At 46.5% G+C, this 22,674-nt stretch overlaps 1 protein-coding gene across 2 annotated transcripts in view; it reads right to left on the bottom strand.

Annotated features, from left to right (window-relative positions):
• Positions 1-4,706: 4,706 nt before the first annotated feature.
• Positions 4,707-22,674, bottom strand: part of CRISPLD2 (cysteine rich secretory protein LCCL domain containing 2) — a 105,240-nt gene continuing 87,272 nt past the window's right edge. Inside the window, exons 15-16 of one of the 2 annotated variants that reach the window (XM_049863646.1) lie at positions 12,919-12,982; positions 4,707-5,385 (exon numbers count right to left, since the gene is read on the bottom strand). In XM_049863646.1, the coding sequence (XP_049719603.1) occupies positions 12,922-12,982 (61 nt within the window). In that variant the 3' untranslated portion in view covers positions 4,707-5,385; positions 12,919-12,921. The remainder of the gene's footprint in view (positions 5,386-12,918; positions 12,983-22,674) is intronic. The other variant, XM_049863645.1, reaches the window with a different exon arrangement.

Below are 22,674 nucleotides of genomic sequence, written 5' to 3'. Positions count from 1 at the left end.
ATCGTTTGATTTCTTGACTTAGGGTCACTATGAGTCGGAATCGACTCGATGGCAGTGGGTTTTTTTTTTTTTTTTTTTGCTTCCATGGGTGTTGATTGTAGATCCAAGTAAAACAAAATCCTGGGCAACTTCAATATTTTCTCCATTTATCATGATTTGCTAATTGGCCCAGTTGTGAGGATTTTTATTTTCTTTACATTGAGATGTAATCCATACTGAAGGTTATAGTCTTTGTTCTTCATTAGTTAGTGCTTCAAGTCCTTGAAACATGTGGTCTTTCAAACCAAACCAAACCAAACCAAACCCATTGCTGTCGAGTCGATTCCGACTCATAGCAACCCTATAGGACAAAGTAGAACTGCCCCATAGAGTTTCCAAGGAGTGCCTGGTGGATTTGAACTACCAACATGTTGGTTAGCAGCCAAACTCCTTAGACAGGGCTGATTCCTTACAACCTGACTCAGAGGCAGAAATGCTACCAGAGATACCCAAGAATTGAAGAATTTAGGGGCCAGGGCAGACAACAATTTAATCAACAGGGAGCCCTCTGGATGCTACTAGTAGGAGTGAGATTCGTGGTGTGAACCCCATGTATGCTGGAAACAGTTCAACTATGTTCAGATCCTGTCATTTAACATGGCAGTGAGTGTGGCAGGCTTTTGGGTATATCACAGGGGTTAGGAACCTGGGGTCTGGTCAGTGGGACTTGGGGTCAGGCTGGTTGTGCCACTCACTAGCAGTTTAACTTGGGGTCCAGTCACCTGACCTCTCTGTGCCTGGATTTTTCCTTCTGTAAAATGGAGTCATAACAGTGCCTGCCTAATGAATAGCACCGTGTGATAGGCTGGATGCTGTGCACACAGCAGCAAGGGTCACCAGGGACTGTTTTTACAGCTACTGTGATGTTCCTGGGCCATCGGCTGCACTTTATCTAACCCTCCCCACAGTTCTCTGGGTGCACAGTGATTTTCCCCATTTTATTAGGGGACGAAACTGAGGCTAAGGGAGGTTCCATTGACGGGTAATTGGGAGTGGGGTCAGGTCAGCCTGACTTCTCTTTATTACAAGTTCACCCTCTGTGACGTACCTTTCAGAAACACATCTTAGTAAGTTCCTTCCTAAGAATGCCCATGGGGTTTGGTAACTCAGCTGGGAGAAAAATTCACTGGCACAAAATAGCCTGTTCTGTGCTCATGCTGGGCTCATGGGAATCAGGGAATCAGGGCAGACCTCCCTCTGCTTAGCCTGGCGATCTGCTTCCAAAAGGCCACAGCCTTGAAAACCCTGTGGAGCACAGTTCTACTCTGCACATGTGGGGTCACCATGAATCAGAATCGAATGGACAGCAACTGGGTCTGGCTTTCTGCTTGGCTTCAGTAACCTTCTCAAGGTCACCATGGGAAGCCACTTATCAGGGAAGGGGGTTGTGCAGGCTCATTCACATGAGGACAATTTAGGGAGAGCTTAATAAACTATCTATTTACACAGGCGTGAGCAGCCCCGTGCCCACTTGCCCACCTCCCCCTGCCTCGTGAAGCCCCCCAGGTAGTAACAAGAGGAGAGAGTCATCAGTGAGCTAGAGACTTGCAGCTGAGGGACCTAGCCGCCCTCTGAGACCCCACAGGATGGGAACTGGGGATTAAATACACACTTATCTCCTTCAGGTAGTACAGTGGTTAAGGGTACAGCTGCTAACCAAAAGGTCAGCTGTTCGAATCCACCAGCCGTGCCTTGGAAACCCTATGGGGCAGTTCTACTCTGCCCTAAAGGGTCGCTATGAGGCAGAATTGATTCGATGGCAACAAGTTTGGTGTTTTGTTTTGTTTTGTTTTTTTGATCTCCTTCAGAGGTCCCTGCGTGGCACAAATGGTTTTTGTCCAACTACTGACCTGAAGGTTGGTGGTTTGAGCCCACACTGCAGCGCCACGGAAGAAAAGGCTAGAAATCTACTTCCTGTGGAGCAGTTCGACTCTGCGACACACAAGATCGTAATGAGTCAGAATTGACTCGAAGTCAGTGGGTTGGGATTTTTTTTTTTTTATATATATATATATATATATATCCTCCAGCTCCCTCTGTCTCTGGCTGGTGCCTTCCACTGGGCAGACCCAGCCAGAGGGTAGCCCGGTCCCTGAGGTTGGCCTGCAGGGCAGAGAGTGGGATTCAAGAGTAGAGGGCAGGTCTAGATGGGCAAGGGCAGATATCCGAACCACCCCCAGTCTCCAGAGGCCTTCGTCTACGGCACCTTGCAGCAGGGAAGCAACAGCAGAGGCTGGGGCATTCCCCCAGCCCTGGGGCCTCGCCAGGCACACGACCTCACGTGAGGTCCTGGCGCCCTCAGGAGCAGAACCCGATCCTGCTGTTTGTAAACTTCAGAAAGCCAAACAATCCCTCTCAGACGCCTAGCCTGGAATTGCTGCGGCCATCTGGAAAAAGTTACCCCATTTCCCAATCTTCGCTGACTGCTCTCTGGCCAGTGGGAACATTGCCCTTGGCTGACACTGCACCGAGTGGGGCTGAGAGTGCGGAGGAGAAGCAGCTGCCCTGCCAGCTGAAGCTGACGGGTCACATGGCGAGGGCAAGGGCACGGTGGGGACGGTCACACAGGTTGACCAGAGAAATATCTAGAGGCTGATGTTGCTTGGGTTCTGCCTGAGATGAGGCCAGATGTGGGCAGGGTGTTCCAGAACCTTCTATGTGGTGTGTGAGGCCTCATCTTAGGTGGTATCGCCAGATTTCTGGCTTGCTTCATTTCCTTCACACGTGCCAAGTCCCTTCCTACTTCAAGGTCTTCTATCTAGAATACTTGCCCTAACGTCCTTGCCTCCCCAAATCCCCCACATGCTTCAGATCTTAGGGAAACATCCCGCGACTAGGTCAAGCCCCCAACTGGATGACTAATGACATGGTGTATCTCACCCCCTGTCAGCCATGGCTGGGCAGAGGCATGTCTGTCTGGTTCTCATCCGTGTCCATGCCTTATACATGGTGGAAGTTCAGAAAACCCGTTGCTGTCAAGTCAATTCCAACGCATAGCAACTTTATGCAGCAGAGTAGAACTGCCCCATGGAATTTCCTAGGAGCACCTGGTGGATTCAAACTCCCAACCTTTTGGTTAGCAGACGAAGCTTTTAACTACTGTGCCAAAATGGTTCCTGCTCAGTAAAGGGTTGTTGAATAAATGGGTGGACAGTTGGAAAAACCCTGATACAAGATTTTTCTTTATTTCTAAGTGTTTCTCTTTATGTAAATGTGTTCAGGAACACACAGATAGTGAAATTCCTCTTAGAGGTATGTTTGATGTTTTGGCAGAAAGGGAAGTAGAAACGCGTAAAGGCCACTTGTCGAAGTTGAAACAACCTTGAAAGTTGTAGTTGAACACTCTTCACAGCTCTTCAGCTGCTCTTAAATCTTCAGAGGTCTGCACCCTGGGCTAAACATAGCCTTTCATGGGGCTGGGCTGGGGTGGGGGTTGCTAGAGTCCTACATCATCCCAAAGAACTCTGTCCTCAGGTGAACTAATTTACCTGAGGCCTCCGGTTTCCACCTCTGCTCTGAAGAATCAGGGTATACAATTCTGTCTGCCTAGGTTTCCTTCAAGAGAGCAGGGGGTCTAAAACAGGGACATGCATCAAAATGCAGATTCCTGGGCCTCGTTCAGGAAGTCTAGAATAGGGCGCCTGATGGGTAGGGGCTTGGAGGGGCTCAGGCTGATGAACTGGCCTTGGAAGGGGTCCCCAAATCTGGAGCCCTGGGGTGGGGAGCCCCAATGAACTACAACACATTTGGACAACGTTCTTTTCCCTACCCACCAACACACACCTTATGGGCTTTTACCTGAATGAAGATAACTGGCCACATAACTGTAAGGGTGGCTTTTACTGGCATTCAGGTAGAAGAATGACTCATTAACAGACTCTCTGAAAACTGGGTCTGGAAAATTGCGCAAGGAAAAAAAAAAGGAGAAACAAACAAATGTGAAAAAAGAGGGAAAGATTGTTTTTAAAAGGCTGGAACCAGTTTGGGGGCTAAACCCAGGTGCCCACACAGATTCATTTCCGTCTCCCAAGCGTTATTCTATATGATTTATGTCCTGCTAGAGCATCTGACGACTGTTGTGTGAACGGTTTCCATTTATCCCGGAAAGCAATCTTCCTCCACTTTGGGGAGGTCTGACCAGGCCTCAGCTAAATCCAAAACAACAACTGGTTTGGATTTGGGAAAACAAAACCCACAAGAAGACTGAGAGTAAAATAAGTGCAGATCTCAAAAGAGCTCTTCAGACCCTCTGGCAAGAGTCACCCAGGGGACCTCCAACCCTCCCAGAGTCCAGATTTGAGTTGTGCTGTGTGCCCTGGGATCCCTGGTGGCGCAGTGGTTAAAAGCTACAGCTGTTAACCGAAACCTCAGCACTTCAAATCCACCAGCCGCTCCTTGGAAACCCTATGGGACAGTTCTACTCTGTCCTATAGGTTCACTAGGAGTCAGAATTGACTCGATGGCAACGGGTTTGAGTTTTTTGGGAGTGGTTTTGTGTGCCCTTGGGCAAAGTACTTAACCTTTGTGAGCCCCTGTTTCCTCATCTATAGAATGGGCCTGGTAGTTGGACCACCTCATAGGGATTTTGTGAGAATTAACTGAGATCGTGGGTGTGTCTTACTCTCTTGGGGCTGCCATACAAAATACCACAACGTGGGTGGCTTTAAAGAACAGAAATTTATTGTTTCGTAGTTCTGGAGGCCAGAAGTCTGAATTCAAGGTATGGGCAGGCTCATATTCTCTCTGTCCTCTGTGAAGTGTATGTGGTGGGGGAGCGGGGCTTCCTTATCTCTTCCAGCTTCTGGGGTAGCCCTGGGCGTTTCCTGGGGCCTGTAGCTGTTCTTTCTATGGCGTCTTCCCACTGTGTGTGACACTCTCTCCATGTTTCCTCTTTTATAAGACACCACTCGGAAAGGATTAGGGCCACCCTACTCTGGAATGACCTTGTTACCTTGTCTAGTAACATCTTCAAAGAAAATCCCTGTTTCCAAACAAGGTCACATTCATAGATACAGGCGTTGAGATGTCAACAAATCTTTTTAGGGGGGACGCAATTCAATCCATAATAGCCTGGCACACTGTAAACACTTAAAAATGAGAGCAGTTATTATTCTTACAGAATTTCAACATTTTTTAACATTAAAGGACTTTTTCTTCTATGCTTGCTTAATATACTGGCTCGTACCTCAGAGTCTCCATAGGGAACCATTAAGACCCAGATTCAAGTTCTGGACATGGACATAGCTGACTGCAGGTGAAACAATTGAGCATCAGGCACTGGTCTATTCAAGGGCCCACAGGCAAGGAAGGCAAACTCGTCTTTTGATTCTAGAAGAATCTTTTCATCTAAAAGAAAAGAAAAAAGCAGTTTGCAAGCCTCCTAATCAAGTTGTTGTTTCACAGCTGTGACCAAAGAATTTTTATTGAACCAATTCTGTGAATCCATTTGAAGACAAAAAGAATTTTCCACAAGCCGCTATTGTTGTGTGCCATCGATTTTGACTCATAGCAACCCCATGTGACAGAGTAAAACTGCCCGATAGGGTTTTCTTGGCTGTAATCTTTACGGGAGCAGATCGCTAGGCCTTTCTCCCGCGGAGCCTTTGGTGGGTTCAAACTGCCAACCTTTCAGTCAGCAGCTGAACACTTAACCATGAGCCATTATTGAGGCAGGATGAAATTCAGGTGTTGGGAAAGGGTCCCTGGAAAGCTCAGTGGAGGGAGCGAGGAATGAGTAAGAGCAGGTATTCCTACAGCTCCCCGCAGTGTGTGCCAGGGTTTGGGGCAGTTGGGAAGAAGGCTTGGAGGGCTTGCATTTAGCAACAAATGTGGGGTGGGGACTGCAGATGGGCAGGGTCCCTTGCTGCTGTGCACAACTGCTGATGACCCCGGGGATGCTGGGTTCTGTGGGGTTGTGCTCCAAGGGGTGCCATTTCCCTGGGATGCCATGCAAGTGGCATCCCCTGGGCTTGACACAGAATAGCTAGGGCCCTGTCTGGCTGGCCAGAGAAGTCCACGCTGGCTCCTGTCTGGCCAGCCAGGCCAAGGCCCCAGCCAGGCCAGTGCACAGGGCAAGGCACCCATGCCACCCTGTGAAGTTCATCAGCGTGTCTGGGCATCCCACGGCAATAGGAAGAGAGAGGCCGGGAGCTGGTGGCCAAGAAATCAATTCGAAGTCAGCATTCATTGAGCCAAAGGCAGGAAGGAGGGGGCAAGTACAGTCCAGGCCAGCAGGCCAATGTCAGCAGCTGGGCTCCAAACCACGCAGCCCAGGGTAGGCCAGAGGCCAGGGTCAGCAGCAGGGACACTGACCAGGCCTGACGGAGCCTGGCAGTGGGCGGGGAGCCGGCTCCCAGACCAGGGATTCCCGGCAGTGACATAGGCTGCAGCCACCACCAGAGGACATGGGCTAGTCACCCTTGGCTATGACCTTGGCTGCCTCCCTCTGGGGTCATGAGGAGGCAGGGCTTACCTCGCAGCTCCTGGGGATTGGAACCGTTGGCCATGGCAGGTGGCTGGGATGACAGAACCGTTTGAGGGTGCACCCTATGGCTTGGGCTTCTGTGTAATGCAAGCTCTGACTCAGGCCAGGACTTAGCATAGGCCCAGAGGGGCCCCAGGGTAGGGAGAAGCCCCCCAAATTCCAGGATGCTTTCCAACAAATCAGGGACACCTCAGAAGGGTGGCTTAGGCCCCCACAGTGTGCATTAGGCCCTGTGCCTTGTGTTTTCGGTTGTGTCTCCCAGATGCAGAGCCTGAGACAAAGATTCAGTGCAAATAGTGTACCAGGGAGGGGCTCCCAGGAAGTGAGGGAAGTGTGATGAGAGAGGGGGAAAAATAGAAAGAGCAGATTGAGTGAGTGACCTAAGGGCAGCCCGGGCCTCTGTTTGCTGGGGACCTCAGGGGATGACTTAAAACATGCCCCGAGTTGTCCCACACAAGGGGCAAAAGCCTGGGCTTTTATACACCCACTCACACCCTTCGTTGCTTGAGGGCTGCTCTGGGGACATTCTCTCCCCAGGAGGGGAACAACTGGCCCATTCGCCTGAGACTGAGGGGTTTCCCAGGATGTGGGACTTTCAGGACTATAACTGAGAAAGTCCTGGAGAAACCATGGCAAGCTGGTCCTCCTACCCCCTGGCCCTCTGGCTGGCCGTTTGTGTGGCCAGAGAAAGCCCACTGCTCTGATGGAGCTGCAAGTGCCAAGCTCAGCTACTTCCTCCTCCTCAGCCTCACAGAGGAAATACTCCATGCTCCCCGGTTCCCAAAAGGTACTCACTCTGCCTTTGCCTTGAGGATGTCTGATGGATTTTACAAATAAGTAACATTAATCGAGGGCTTATGATGTGTCCAGCACTGTGTCTAACACTTTTCAACCTAGGCAGCCTCTTTTAAGCTTCACAATCATCCTTCAGAATAAGGACACTTGTGTATGCATCCTTCTCCCCATTTTACGGATAAGTAAACTGAGGTGGGAAAGGTTAAGTAACGTCCCCAAGGTCACATGCTGGGAAGCAAAGGAGCCAGGATTCAGATCCAGGTCTAACCTGGTTCCAAAGTCTCTACAGACTGCCCCACCACCCATTCCTGGGTTCCTGCAGGAACTGGCTGCAAAGAAGTTCAGGACAGGAAGCAGGACCCCTCACTCTGGCCAGGCAAGGCAGCCTTTGTGTAATGGGGTCCTATTACAGAGGTGTCCCTGGTGCAGGGACACAGGGGTGCCGTGAATGCCCCCCCTCTTAGCCCCTTGGCTGGTGCCCCTCTCTACCATCTTGGAACCTCAGCTAAGCAGAAGAGGAGGAGAAAGCTGGCCCTGAAACAGGTACTCTGATCCTCCATTTCTCATCTGTAAAATGGAGACTCCAGGGGAGTCTCCTGCCTCCAGTGCCTGTGAAGACCAATGAGATCATGGAGGGGAAATGTTTTGGAACCAAGCTGTGCAGAGTGAACAAAACTCGGGCTGTGCCTGCAGGAATTGATGGCGAGGTGGAAATGAAAACGGGTAGCCAGGTGTCATAGGAGGGCGGGAAGCACATTGCATGGTACAGAGGGGCCGCAGAGCCCAGGAGTGCCTGGGCCAGGGTCTGAGGGGGCAGACAGGCTCATTTGGAGAACTGGCACCATGGAGACCGCTTTCCCATTCCTCCTCCCGGAACTCTCATGGGGGCTGAGCAGCTATACAATGTGGCCAGGGGCCGTTACTGTATTACGTACAGACTCTAGCCCTGGTGGTGCAGTGATTAAGAGCTATAGATACTAACCGAAGGGTCGGCAGTTTGAATCCACCAGCTGCTCCTTACAAACCCTGTGGGGCAGTTCTACTCCATCCTATAGGGTTGCTATGAGTCAGAATTGACTCTATGGCAACGGGTTTGGTGGGTTTTTTTTGGGGGGGGGGGCGTCCAGCATGTCCCTAAGTGGTGCATACAGGTAACATGCTCAGCTGCTAAGTGAAAGGTTGGAGGTTCAAGTCCACTGAGAAGCACCTCAGAATAAAGGCCTGGTGATTGACTTCTGAAAAGTCAGCCATTGACGTGCATGGGGTCGCTATGAGTCAGGGTCGACTTGACAGCAACTGGTCTGTTTGGATTTTATGAACCAGCACAGGCTAGGCCTGCAGCTTTGGGTCCCTTTGCTCCAGAGCCTTATAATATCCTGCGCTACGCCACGCTTCTCTCCCTTTTTCTTCCTTCAAAGCAAGATTGACATGTGTCTGTGCAAATAAATCAGTGTTCCCATTGTGCCTGATTCACTGAGAGCAGTCGATCTCAAGTCTGACCTCACACCAGAATTCCCTGGAGGACTTCTTAAAACCCTAGAGATTCCAATTCTGCAGGTCTGGGCGGGGCCTGAAACCTGAATTTCCAGCAAGCTCCCAGGGGAGACTGATGCTGCTGGCTGGAGCCCCACTTTGAGAACCGCTGATGTAGAGGCATCAAGAAGGCCACCATATCGGGGCTGGAACACAGGGCCCTTCCTTGGGTAACTGCTGAAGTGCTCCAGTCTCTACGTGGACGAAACAGTCTTTGAGAAATGAAGTTGGGGCTTTATGTGGGTAAATTTCTTGACCGCCACCTGGCTTCTGTCCAGGAGGAATGGATAAAGGAGGAATAAAAGTTAGAAGGAAGAAGAGTGGCTGCCCAGACAGGGTTGGGGGAGGAGTTTTACTGTTAATGAACATATTAATTATGACCCCTCAATTTAAATTTATAAATTGGTCCCTGGTGCTCTGCTGCTCCCTAGTGGTGTGCAATTCTGCGTCACTTCCTTTGAGAGGAGCTTCTGCGGGAGAAAAGACCTGGCGATCTGCTCCTGTAAAGATTACAGCCTAGGAAGCCCTATGGGGCTGCTCTACTCTGTCCTATAGGGTCTCTATGAATCGAAATGAACTCGATGGCTACGACAGTAACAACAACGTGCTCCTGGAAGGATAAGCACTTGGCTGCTAACCAAAAGGTTGGCGGTTTGAACCCACCCAGCAGCTCCTGAGAAGAGACCCGCTGATCTGCTCGCATAAATATTACAGTCTAGGATACTTGTCACATGGGGTTGCTATGAATCAAAAATTGAGTTGACAGCACCTAACGACAATAGTGCACTCCTTGAGTAGTGGTTGAAGCCGGGGAATATTGTCCCCTGGCCCCTAATGTTGGGGTCCTTGTATTTATTCTCCTCCCAACTTTAAAATTACGCCCTTGAGAATGAATCTGCTAGCAGACATTTGTTCTTTAGTAAGAGTGAGTTCAAGTCCTTGGTTCTCCTCTCCCACAGGGGATTTCCATTTAAACTTCAAAGACTCATTGCTGAAGGGCAGGAAATCCCCTCAGTTTGAGTTTTCTGCACCAGGGAAGGAAGGGGAGGGTCTTGTAGTGTGTGCTCTGCTGTCCAACACCAGGTGGTTTCCTTTCTGCCTTAGTGTACTAACTTTGACTTCCAGTGCCTACCACGGCTGCGCTCACTTCTGCACCCACCACAGGTCTACAGTAGCCTCCAAGGGCACTATTACTATTATTGTCAGATTACACACAAGGCCACAGGGCTCAGAGAGGCTAAGAGGTCTGTGACCTTCAAGACTGTCGAGGCGTCTGGAAGACGTCCAAGTGCGGATGCCTAGTGGCTGGCTCCAGGAGTCTGGAACTCAGTACCGAAAGATAGAGCTGCAGATGAGCGTGTGGGGCCGCCCTCGGTGTTGGCACGGACAGCCGGGACAGGACAAGCTCTCCTAGGGCAGTAGGCCAGATGAGAAGAGGCCCAGGAAAGTTGAGGAGGCGCAGCCAGGGAAGAAGGAGGGAAACCAGGCAGGAGCGAAGCTTATACAGTACTTGTAACTGGAAAGTCTGTGATCTTTAAGAAAAAAAAAAACTGCTTTGCTTTGTTGCAGTGCACAGCATGCCAGCCCTGGTAAGGGCCCAGGGACCCAATCTGAGGCTCCATTGAGATGGATTTGAACTCCAGTACCTTTCCTGTGAAAACCCTGTGGGTCACAGGCCTGTACACCAAGAACCCTGACCTCAACATCGCCTGGACACCTTGTCAAAAGTTAAGACTTCCTGTCGACTCCAGACCTGTGGAGTCAGACCCTGGGCATTCAAAACAAGCTCTCCAGGCGACTGTGATGCATCTGGGGGTTGGGGAAGCGGGTGGACCCCTGGCCATGGCATGAGGGTGCCTGGAGAACAGATAGAAAACAGTGAGTCCATTGGGAGGGCTTGGGAATCTGGCTGGCAGAGGAGGGGGTGAGGGGAGACGGGTCTGGCTGAGTACAAGGTCCCCAGTGAATCCTCCTCTCAGGCTGAAAGATGGCTGGCTTGTGCCATGGGCTCAGATGTTTGGGTTACAGGGACCCAGCCCCACCCTTGCTGGCACTGGGGCCCCTCCCTCCCCTCTGGGCCCAGCTGCTGCTCTAGGGGAGGTACCAGGAGCACACAAACGCCATTGTTGGGGTTCAGGCATACTTGTCCTTCCCGATGTTTCGGCAGCTGTTCCGTGTCTGGCTGCTCTGGAATTCTAGGGCCCAAGGAAGTGGCCGGGGCTGACTTCCCAGGAACAGCTGGTGGGGTGGGCCACAGGGCCATCTGGAAGTTTCTGGGCCTCAGGAACACTTATGTAACTGGTTTAGAGGGGAAGTTTGGAGGATGGATTTTCTTCGGAGCCGAGAACAAACGGAGTGTTCCACAAGCTGGGCAGGCTGGCGCAGGCCCCGGGCTGGCACCTCCAGTCCCAGCATAAGTATCTTATCTTATTCATGAAGGTGCCCCAGCGGCAACCCCCAGAGTGCTCCATGTTGTTGAGGACAGAAGAGCAGATGAAGAAGGGAGTTTAAGCTCTTCGAGGGCAGGTGGTTTGTCTGTTTGCTGTGTCACCTACAGTGCTTAGCCCAGGGCCTGGAACATAGTAGGCACTCAATAAATGTTCATTGAGTGAATGCACGCATGAGTAAGGTTTCCACCAGGGCGGACAGGTTGGCACAGGGCAGTGGTTCTCAAAGCGGGCTACCCAATCGGCAGCATCAGCACCACCTGAGGACTTTTTGGAAATGCTGATTCTAAAGCCCCATCCCAGCACCCCGGGATCTGACACTGTGGTGGGGGAGGGGGCAGGCATCCTGCATATTATACAGCCTATAGGGCATTCTGATGCAGCCCAGGTGTGACACTCACTAGCCTAACACCCACCTCAGCTGCACACTAGGATCACCTGGGAGCTTAAAGAGCAAAACAACACAACACAAACTCCACACTCACTTTAGAATGATTGGATCTGTGTCCTTGAAAGTGGGGCCAGGCATTTAGATGCTTCTGGGTGACCTAGTGGGCAGCTGGGGTGAGAACCACTGGGTTGGATGCAAGGGCACCCTGGGCTGCTCAGGTCATGTGGATTTGGGTGAAATCCTGGCCCTGCCTCTTAATAGCTGGGTGACTTCGGGGGAGCCACATAAAATCTCTGTGCCTCAGTTTCTTCATCTGCGACCAAGAGGAGTAATAGTACCTTCCTCCTAGGTGTTGTGGAGATTGAAAGAGTTTATCTCTGGACTTAAAACAGTGCCTGGGACACAGAGAATGATCAATAAACTGTAGCTGCTATTATTATAATTACTACTACTATTAAAAAAAATTATTACTACTATTACTATTATAACTACCATACTACTATTATTACTACTACTGCTATTGCTACTACTGCTATTATTACCACTATTGCTGCTGCAACTACTATTATTACTGTGATTATTACTACTACTACTATTATAACTATCATACTACTATTATTATCACTATTGTCACTAGTACTATTACTGTTACTACTACTGCTATTGCTATTACTACTGCTATTATTGCCACTATTGCTGCCGCTACCACTATTATTACCATTTGTCAAGGCAGGAGAAGAGCTTTGCCCGCCAAACTCCTTCACGGAGGGAGGAGCAATTATCTGTGTCTCCCACTGACTTAGCTCTGGGGTATTGGAACAGGGACCAATTAAAAATCCTACGCTTTGTAGAAGACAGACCCCAAAGTCATCAGAGCTGGGTTCAGGCTCAGAGGTGGAGGGAGGGCTTTAGGAAGCCCTGGCTGGCTGTGGGGGCTGGGGCTGAGTCAAGGCCTTCTGCAGCCTTGTTTATCTCCTCTGGGTGTATCTGCGTTCTCCTAAAAAGTTCCCGAATGTCAGGGCTACCACAGTGCTGTGCCCAGCCTCCCAGACTGACGTTTGAAAAGGCTCTCAGCCAATCCTTTGTCCTTCCCAAGCAAACAGAGGGGATTTATGGTGGATTCTTCAAAGTGGTTTCTTCCCTACCAAATCCTATCTTCTTGGGGCCAGAAATGAAACAAAACAGAACACTCTTCCCTTTCAAAGCCAGGGAAGGAAAATGCCTCCTACCTTTTAAAAGGCCAAAGAGCTGTAGGAAAACGTCTCCACTTCTAGCTGTGCTGCCATTTGCATGCTTCCTCAGAAGAAAAGAAGATATAATATTTAACTTTGGGGAAAATTGTGCAATGAACTTTTAAAATTCAAGACATAGTGCACAAACCAAGATTTAACAAATGGAGCAAAAAAAAAAAAAACCCCGTCAGAGAGGTTCCTGATGAGGGGGGATGAGCCTGGCTGCTCATGGGGTGGAAATGGACATGGTTAAGCCAAGGGCCGGTCAAGGCCAGCACTGAGAGTTCTCACTCCCGCTCTCAGCCCTGCTCATATTGACCAGCCAGAGCTATTTTCTGGAAAAAGCTGAAAACTATTCAACAAGAGGTATGATATTCTTAAACTGATCAGACAGCTTTTGTTCCCCCAAGTTTGCTTTTCCCTGTTCAACATCATAGCATCGCGAAAGCCCCCACTGACAGGCGGGTGGTGGCTGCACAAGAGATAGATACATAGGCCAGGAACCAAACCTGGGTCTCCCACATGGAAGGTGGGAATTCTCCCCCTGAACCACTATTGCCCCCACTGGGGATATAGCTCAGCAAAAAACAGGCCAGAGACAGTGGTGCCCTAAACACCCTCTTTGAAGGCCCCTGGCTGGCAGTAAAAAATGGAGACCAGAAAGAGTGGTCCCCTGAACATCCTCTTTGAAGGCCCCTGGGTGGCAATGATAACCAAAAGGTTGGCAGTTCGAATCTACCCAGCAGCTCCACAGAAGAAAGCCCCGCAGATCTGCTTCCATAAAGATAACAGACAAAAAAACCCTATAGGGAAGTCCTACTCTGTAACATATGGGGTCTCCTAAGTCACAAATCAACAACAAAAACAAAATAAACATCCTCCTTGGTTCCATTAGCTCCTTGCCGCTGGGGAGTGGGAGGTCAGTCAGCAGCCCCCAGTCTCGAATGTTCTTGGTGACCTGAGGTTCCCAGCCAGCAGCACCATCTACCATCTCCATGCTTGCTGGAGACTGGAGATTCAGCTGTCACAGGAGCAGCCCCACCCTTGAGTGAGCATCCCAGGGCCATTTTGAATGACAACTGGCTAGGGAAGCGGAGGCCACAGGTCCAGCCAAGAGAAACTGCCAAAATCTTCCCCCTGAGAGCCAGCCTCTAAACTTCCTTTCCTTGATTATCCTTTGGGGTTAAGTTACTGAGCTCAGGGACAGTGCAGAAATGACCCCAGGATAGGCCACTGGGAGATGGACATGGGGGTCTGAGGTCATGCAAGCTGGGAACTGTCTCTTCTGACACCTGCTGCAACACATGTCCTTTTGGTTAAAATAATAATTCTCTTATGAATATGGTGGGGTTTGTGACTCTTGCTTTTGGCAAAGCAACAAGAGGAAAAACAAACCCACACAGTCTGGAAGGGAAGGAGCTGGCCAAATTCTAAGATTTGGACCTAGTTCCTCAGCAGCTGGGCTGTAAGGGGAAAGAAAGCCGAAGCATTTTAGCTTTGAACCCGTCATCACTGTGATCAGCATCTCGGCTGCCATTGTAGCTTTGCCGAGCACCAAGCCAGTGCTTTGGGTCCTGTAATATCTCTGTGTTAGAGACAAGACAACAGAAGCTTAGACTCAAGGTCTCAGGGCTTATAAGAGGCAGAGCTGGGCCTGACCCATGTTCAGAGGTTTTTTTCTTTTTTAAAAATTTTTTAAATTTTATTTTAGATGAAGGTTTACAGGGCAAATCAGTTTCTCATTAAACAATTAATACACATTGTTTTAGGACATTGGTTGCCAAATGCATGACATATCAACACTCTCTCATTCTCAACCTTGGTGTTTCCCTATTTCCTTCCATCCAGCTTTCCTGTCCCCTCCTGCTTTCTCATCCGTGCCCCAGGGCTGGTGTGCCCATTTTGTCTCATTTTGTTTAATGGGCCTGTCTAATCTTTGGCTGAAGGATGAACCTCAGGAGTGACTTCAGTACTGAGTTAAAAGGGTGTCCGGGGGCCATACTCTCAGGGTTTCTCCAGTCTCTGTCAGACCAGTAAGTCTGGTCTTTTTTGTGAGTTTGAATTTTGTTCTACATTTTTCTCCAGCTCTGTCTGGGACACTCTATTGTGATCCCTGTCAGAGCAGTCAGTGGTGGTAGCCAGGCACCATCTAGTTGTGCTGGACTCAGTCTGGTGGAGGCTGTGGTAGTTGTCCATTAGTCCTTTGGACTTCTCTTTCCCTTGTGTCTTTGGTTTCCTTCATTTTCCCTTGCTCCAGATGGGGTGGGACTAGTTTAGTGTCTTAAATCGTCACTCACAAGCTTTTAAGAGCCCAGACAGCTACTCACCAGAGTAAGATGTAGAATATTTTCTTTATAAACTATGTTATGCTGATTGAACTAGATATCCCCTGAGACCATGGACCCCAGACCTCAGCCCAGTAATTCAGTCCCTCAGGGAGTTTGAATGTGTCTACGAAGCTTCCATGACCTTGCCTTGGTCAAGTTGTGCTGACTTCCCCAATATTGTGTACCATCTTACCCTTCACCAAAGTTACCACTTATCTATTGTCTAGTGTTTTTCCCTCCCTTCCTGCACCACTCCCCCCAGTAGCCATCAAAGATTGTTCCTTTCTGTGTGTAAACCTTTTCATGAATTTTTATAATAGTGGTCTCATATAGTATTTGTCCTTTTGTGATCACTCAGCGTAATGCCCTCCAGATTCATCCATGTTGTGAGATGTTTCACAGATTCATCATTGTTCTTTATTGTTGCATAGTGTTCCATTGCATGTGTGTACCATAGTTTGTTTATCCATTCATCTGCTGATGGGCACTTAGGTTATTTCCATCTTTTTGCTACTGTGAATAATGCTGCAGTGAACATGGGTGTGCATATGTCTATTCGTGTGACGGCTCTTATTTGTCTAGGATATATTCCTAGGAGTGGGGTTGCTGGATCCTATGGTATTTTTATTTCTAGCTTTTTAAGGAAATGCCATATCATTTTCCAAAATGGTTGTACCAATTTACATTCCCACCAGCAGTGCATAAGAATTCCAAGCTCCCAGCAGCCTCTTCAGTATTTGGCATTTCCTGTTTTTTTGATTCATGCCAGTAATGAGATGGTACCTCATTGTAGTTTTGATTTGCATTTCTCTAATGGCTAGTGATCTTGAGCATTTCCTCATGTGTCCGTTAGCTGCCTGAATGCCTTCTTTGGTGAAGTGTCTGTTCATATCCTCTGCCCATTTTTTAATTGGATTATTTGTCTTTTTGTTGTTGAGGTGTTGGATTTTCCTATAGATTTTAGAGATTAGACCTTTGTTGGAGTTGTCACAGCCAAAAATTTTTTCCCAGTCTGTAGGTTCTCTTTCTACTTTTTGGTGAAATCTTTTGATGAGCATAAGTTTTTAATTTTTAGAAGATCTCAGTTATCTGGCTTATCTTCTGGTGTTTGTTGGTAGTGATGGTTCATATCCTGTTAATGCTGGCTATTAGGGCCTCTAGCTTTGACCGTATTTTTTCTTCTATGATCTTTATAGTTTTTGGTTTTATATTTAGGTCTTTGGTCCATTTTGAAACAGTTTTTGTATATGGTGTGAGGCATGGGTCCTGTTTCATTTTTTTACAGATGGACATCCAGTTTTGCCAGCACCATTTGTTAAAGAGACTGTCTTTTTCCCATTTAATGGATTTCGGGCCTTTGTCAAAGATGAGGTGAACATGGATATGTGGATTTACATATAGGTTCTTGATTTTGTTCCATTGGTCAATGTGTCTGTTGTTGTACCAATATCAGGCTGTTTTGACTACCGTAGCTGAATAGTAGGTTCTGAGGTCAGGTAGTGCAAGTCCTCCCACTTGATTCTTTTTCTTCAATAGTGCTTTACTTATCCAGGGCTTCTTTACTTTTTTTGACAAAGTTAATGATTAGTTTTTCCATCTCCTTAAAGAATGCTTTTGGTATTTGTACTGGGATTGCACTGTGTTTTTAGATTGCTTTGCGTAGAATTGACATTTTCATAATGTTGAGTCTACCTATCCATGAGCATGGTATGTTTTTTCATTTATGTAGGTCTCCTTTGGTTTCTTGCAATAGTGTTTTGTAGTTTTCTTTGTATAGGTCTTTTACGTCCCTGGTTAGATTTATCCCCAAGTGTTTTATTTTTTTAGGGGCCACTGTAAGTGGTATTGCTGATTTCCTTTTTGTAGCTCTCTTGATTAGTGTATAGGAATCCAGCTGATTTTTCTATGTGTATCTTCTATCCTGCTACTGTACTGAATCTTTGTATTAGTTCCAATAGTTTTCTTGTGGAGTCCTTTGGGTTCTCTATGTATAATATATCATCCACAATTAGGGGTAGTTTTACTTCTTTCTCACCAATTTGGATGCTATTTTTTTTTTCTTGCCTTACTGCTCTAGCTAGGACTTCCAGCACAATGTTAGATAGGAGTAGTGATAAAGGGCATCCTTGTTCGTGTTTTTAGGGGGAATGTTTTCAGCTTCTCTCCATTAAGAATGTTGCTGGCTGTTGGTTTTGTTTATATGCCCTTTATTATGTTGAGGAATTTCCTGTCTGTATTTTTATCTATTTAATTGAGAGTTTTTACCAGGAATTGGTGTTGGCTTTACTGAATGCCTTTCTTATGTTGATTGAGATGATCATGTGATTCTTTTGTTTTATTTATGTGGTGGATTATACGTGGATTGATTTTCCCACTTGGTCGTGTTGTATTCTTTTTTTTGATGTTGAGTTTTATTAGCTAGAATTTTTGCATCTGTAATTTTCTTTTTTTTTTTTTTTTGGTGGTGTCTTTGCCTGGTTTTGGTATCACGGTTATGCTGGCTTCATAGAATAAATTTGGAAGTATCCCTTCCTTTTCTGGGTTCTGAAATAGTTTGAGTAGTACTGGTGTAAGCTCTTCTCTGAAAGTTTGGTAGAATTCTCCAGTGAACCCATCTGGGCCAGAGGTTTTTTTCTGTTGGGAGTTTTTTTGTTTTTTTTTTCTCTTATTACCTTTTCAAGCTCTTCTCTTGTTATGGATCTGTTCAGATTTTCAATTTCAGTTTGTGTTAGTTTGAGTAGGTAGTGTGTTTCTAGAGATTTGTCCATTTACTCTAGGTTTTCAAATTTGTTGGAGTATAGTTTTTCATAGTACTCTGTTATGATCTTTTTTATTTAATTTCATTTCTTATTTGGGTTATTTGCATCCTCTTCTGTTTTTCTTTTGTCAGTTTGGCCAGTGGTTTGTCAATTTTGTTGATCCTTTCAAGGAACCAACTTTTAGCTTCATTGATTTTTTCTATTCTCTATTTCATATATCTTTGTTTTGATCTTTATTATTTCCTTTCTTCTGGTACCTGTGGGCTTCTTTTTCAGTTCTCTATTTGTTCGAGTTGTTCTAGCTTATGTTTTTTGTCCTTTCTTCTTTTTTGATGTGTGCATCTATTGCTATAAATTGACTTCTGACCACTACCTTTGCTGTATCGCAAAGGTTTTGGTATGGTGTGTTTTCATTCTTGTTTGAGTCTAGAAATTTTTTTATGCAGTCTTCAATTTCTTCTATTATCCAGCGGTTTTTAAACAAGGTGTTATTCAGTTTCCATGTTTTTTTTTTTTCTCCCCTTGCTCTTCCTGTGATTAATTTCTACTTTTATGGCATTGTCATCAGAGAAGATGCTTTGTGTTATCTCAGTATTTGTTGAGGGTTGCTTTGTGGCCTAAGATGTGGTCTCTTCTGCAGAACGTTCCATGTGTGTTGGAAAAGAATGTGTACTTTGCTGCTGTTTGGTAGAGTGTTCTGTAAATGTCTATGAGGTTAAGATGGTTGATTGTGGACTTTAGACCTTCTGTATCTTTGTTCAGTTTCTTTCTAGATGATCTGTCCTTTACTGAGAGAGGTGTATTGAAGTCTCCTACTATTATTGTTGAACTGTTAATTTCTCTTTTTAGTGCTGTTTGAGTTTATGTATTTTGGAGCCCTGCCATTGGGTGTGTAGATATTATGGTTATGTCCTCATGGTGGATTGTCTTTTTAATCATTATGTAAGGTCTTTCCTTGTCTTATGTGGTGATTTTGTTTTAAATTCTATATTATCTGATTAGTATTGTCACTCTTGCTCTTTTTTAGTAACTGTTTGCTTGATATATTTTCTCCATCCTTTGGTCTTTGTTTCTAAGATGTGCCTCTTGTAGACAGCATATTGATGGGTCCTGTTTTTTTAAATCCATTGTGTCACTCTCTGTCTCTTTATAGGTGCATTTAAGCCATTTACGTTCAGTGTGATTATTGATAGGTGTGAGTTTATTGCTGTCGTTTTGTGGTGCTTTTTTTTGTGTGTGTGTGCTGCTGATGTTTTCTTTGTTTCACCTGCCTGTCTGTGCTGAAATACTTTTGTTTGTTTTGTTTTTGTAGAATTTGTGTTTACTGAGACTTTATGTTTTTCTTCTTTATTTTGATGAGTAGGTTTGCTAACTTTCTTTGTGGTTACCTTGAAATCTACCCCTACCTTCTTAAGTTTAAGCCAGTCTTTTATTACCTGATATTGCTTTTTTTATTGCCTTGACTTCCTCTCCGTTTGAAAATTCTGCATGTACACCATTCATCCCCTCTTTTATTGTTCTGACATTGTTGTCATTTACAGGTTGACTTCTCTGGTTTCCTGCTGTAAATCTTTTAGTTTAATTTTGTCCTTGGAAGTTCTTTATCTGGGTTGGTGTCTGGTTGATGTTGTCTTGTGTCCTAGATTCAGGTTGTTGTCTCATGTTTTTGGTTCTCTAACTGAAGAGTTCCCTTTAATAATCTTTGTAAGTTTGGTTTGGTTTTTATATATTCCCTTAATTTCTGTTTATCTGGAAATGTTCTGATTTTGCCAGTGTATTTGAATGAGTTTTGCAGGATTCTTGGCTGGCAGTTTTTCATTCAAGATTTTACATATGTCATCCCATTGCCTTCTTGCCTGCATGGTTTCTGCGGAGTACTCAGAGCTTAGTCTTATTGTTTCACCTTTGTATGTGACTTTTTGTTTTTTTGAGCTGCTCTCAGGATTCTTTTTTTGTCTTTGGTTTTAGTGACTGTGATTATGATATGTTTCGATGATTTTCTTTTGGGATCTATCCTATATGGGGTTCATCGAACTTCTTGGATGGTCAGTTTTTCATCTTTCATATTAGGGAAGGTTTCTATCAGCAAATCTTCAGTGTTCCTCTCTGTGTTTTCCATTTTCTCCCCCTGCCCTGGAACTCTGATCAAATGCAAATTTTTACTTTTGATTGTATACCACATCATTCTCAGGGTTTCTTCAGTTTTCTTCATTCTTTTCTCTGATTTTTCCTCAAAGTGGTATACACGGATTTGTCTTCAATTTCATTGATCCTGTCTTCCATTGCTTCAAATTTGCTCCTAAAACCTTCTATTGCATCATCCGTTTCTGAAAACTTGTTGTTTATCTTTTTAATTTCTAATTGCTTATTTCTAGTTGTTTATTTATTTTGACATTTTGTTCCTGTATTATTTTCCTGAATTCTTCCATTGCTTTGTCCGTGTTTTCCCTGATTTTGTCTGTATTTTCCATGATTTTGTCTATTTTTTCCTTATTTTTGTCTGCATTTTCCTTCATCTCTTGCAGAACCCTGAATATTAGAGTTTTGAATTCCCTATCAGGTAGTTCTGATGCCTTTTCTTCTATAGGAAGGTCATTTGGTGTTTTATTTGGTCACTTTTTGTTCTTGTCCTTTTTTTTTTTTCTTAATATATGTTTTGATATTGTCTGCTCTCTCCAGGACATTCAGGAATTATCTTCTTCATTTACTTATTGTATATTTGTTTGTTTTATCCTGCTTTTTTGTTTTATTTCGTTACGTCCAGGCAGGCAGGCTGGGCATGTTTTGTTGCTTGCTTGCCTGTGGGCACAGTACTTCTCACCAGGTGAGCAGGCCCGGTCACTCAGCTATGATCCAGCAGGGCAGGTCCAGGGGGTTTGGAGAGGTGGCAATGGCTAGTCTGCAGTGTGAACTGTGACCGATGGGGTAGGGCTGGGGGGTGCTGCAGGATGGGGCCGGGGGACTGCATTAGTGCCTGTCAGGGACATGGCTCTTGATGCGTGGTGCAGTTAGGCAGGAGGGAGGGGAGAGAATGTGATGCGTGGAGCTAAGTGAGTAAATGAAAGAAGAAAAAAAAAAAAAAAAGTAAAAAGAAAAAAGTAAATAAAATGGTGGCATGGTAGGATTTGGCAAGTGGGGGTGAGGCAGACCCAGCGAGGCGTGTGCTAGTGGCTGTCTAGCCGAGAAGTGTGGCTCAGCCTGTTGAGAGGGGGCATGGGCGGCACATGGGGCTAGGTGGGCAGGAGAAAAGGGAAAGAGGGGAAAGAGAAGAAACTGACAAACCAACAAAAAAATAACAACAACAAAAAGATGGTGATGGGGGAGTTGGCCATTTGGTGTGGGATGGAATTGAGGTGGCTATGAGCTGATGTCTCTCTCACCGGGCAGCATGGCATGGCCTGCCAGGAAGTGAAGGAGATAGCGCAGGGCCTAGATGGAGGGAGAAGGAAAAGGAAGAAGAAGAAAGATAAAGAGAAATAAAAAATATGGTGCTGAGGGAGCCGGCCTGTGGGAGTGGGGCAGACCTGGGAAGGCCATGTGCCAGAGGCTCTCCAGCTAAGCAGTACGGCACAGCCCACCAAAAAGGGGGGGGGGTGGTGCATGGGGCTTGGTGGGTGGGAGAAAGGAAAGGAAGGAAGAGAAAGAGAGAGAGGAGAAACAACAACAACAAAAAGAAAACAAAAACAAACAAACAATAAAATGGTGCTGAGGGAGCCAGTCAGTGATGGCAGCACAGACATGGGGAGGCTGCACGCAATGACTTTCCAGCCGAGTGGTGCAGCATGGCCCTTGAGAAGGGCAGGGGTGGTGCACAGGGCTGGGTGGCGGGAGAAAGGAAAGAAAAGAAAAGAGAGAGAGAGAAGAAACAGAAAAAAAAAAAAGGACAAAGCAAACTAAAAAATCACAGCCCATGAAGAAGGGGAGGGGAAGGCACACAGAGTTAGCTGGGGCAGGAGAAAGGAAAGAAAGGAAGGGAAAGAGAGAGAAATAAGCAAAAAATACAAAAAACAAATAAAACAACAACAAAAAAATGCTGCTGAATGGGCCGGCCAGTGGGGGCAGGGAGCACACAGGTGGCAGTGAGGTGGTGTCTCTCCTGTCAATTGACTGTGGCTCATTGGAAAGCAACAGACAGAGGCTGTGTATAGGGAAGAAGGGTAGGGGGGTTGGGAAAGCATGTATCCCTGGTTACCAGGTGCTCTGTCTCCTGTTGGGGCCTCTGTGAGTTTGCCTTTCCATACTCCTTGTCTGCTGTGTTCCTTGGTGGCTGCAGTCCAAGGTGGCAAATCTGTGCCTTGTTAGCTGGTAGGGGACCTCCACTCCGTAGCTCTCCTCGTTCTCTGTTCTCTGTCAGTTTCTTATTCCATTCGGTGCTTCATCAAGTTCTTTATTTCTTCATTTGATGCTTGGAGTTCCAGTACTGACGTTTGTATCTGTTTTACTTAGTTTTTTGGGTCTTTGCTGCAGAGGGATGACATAGTGCTTCTGTCTATAGCATCATGTTAGTTCCACGTTCAGATTCTTTACCTGCGAGTCAACACCTGCAGCTCCCTGCTTTCAAGACACCCAGGCAGCCCTGGCAGGTAGAAGATTGAGAAGCTGAGAGAACAGATGAAGGGTTGGGACCTGGGACCTGACCTCACAACAGGCACAAGTAGGTTCCAGTC

Source organism: Elephas maximus, chromosome 21 (assembly GCF_024166365.1).
Source record: "Elephas maximus indicus isolate mEleMax1 chromosome 21, mEleMax1 primary haplotype, whole genome shotgun sequence".
Taxonomy (NCBI): domain Eukaryota; kingdom Metazoa; phylum Chordata; class Mammalia; order Proboscidea; family Elephantidae; genus Elephas; species Elephas maximus.
Note: the sequence above shows the minus strand (reverse complement) of the source record. Positions and strands in the feature narration are given on the sequence as shown.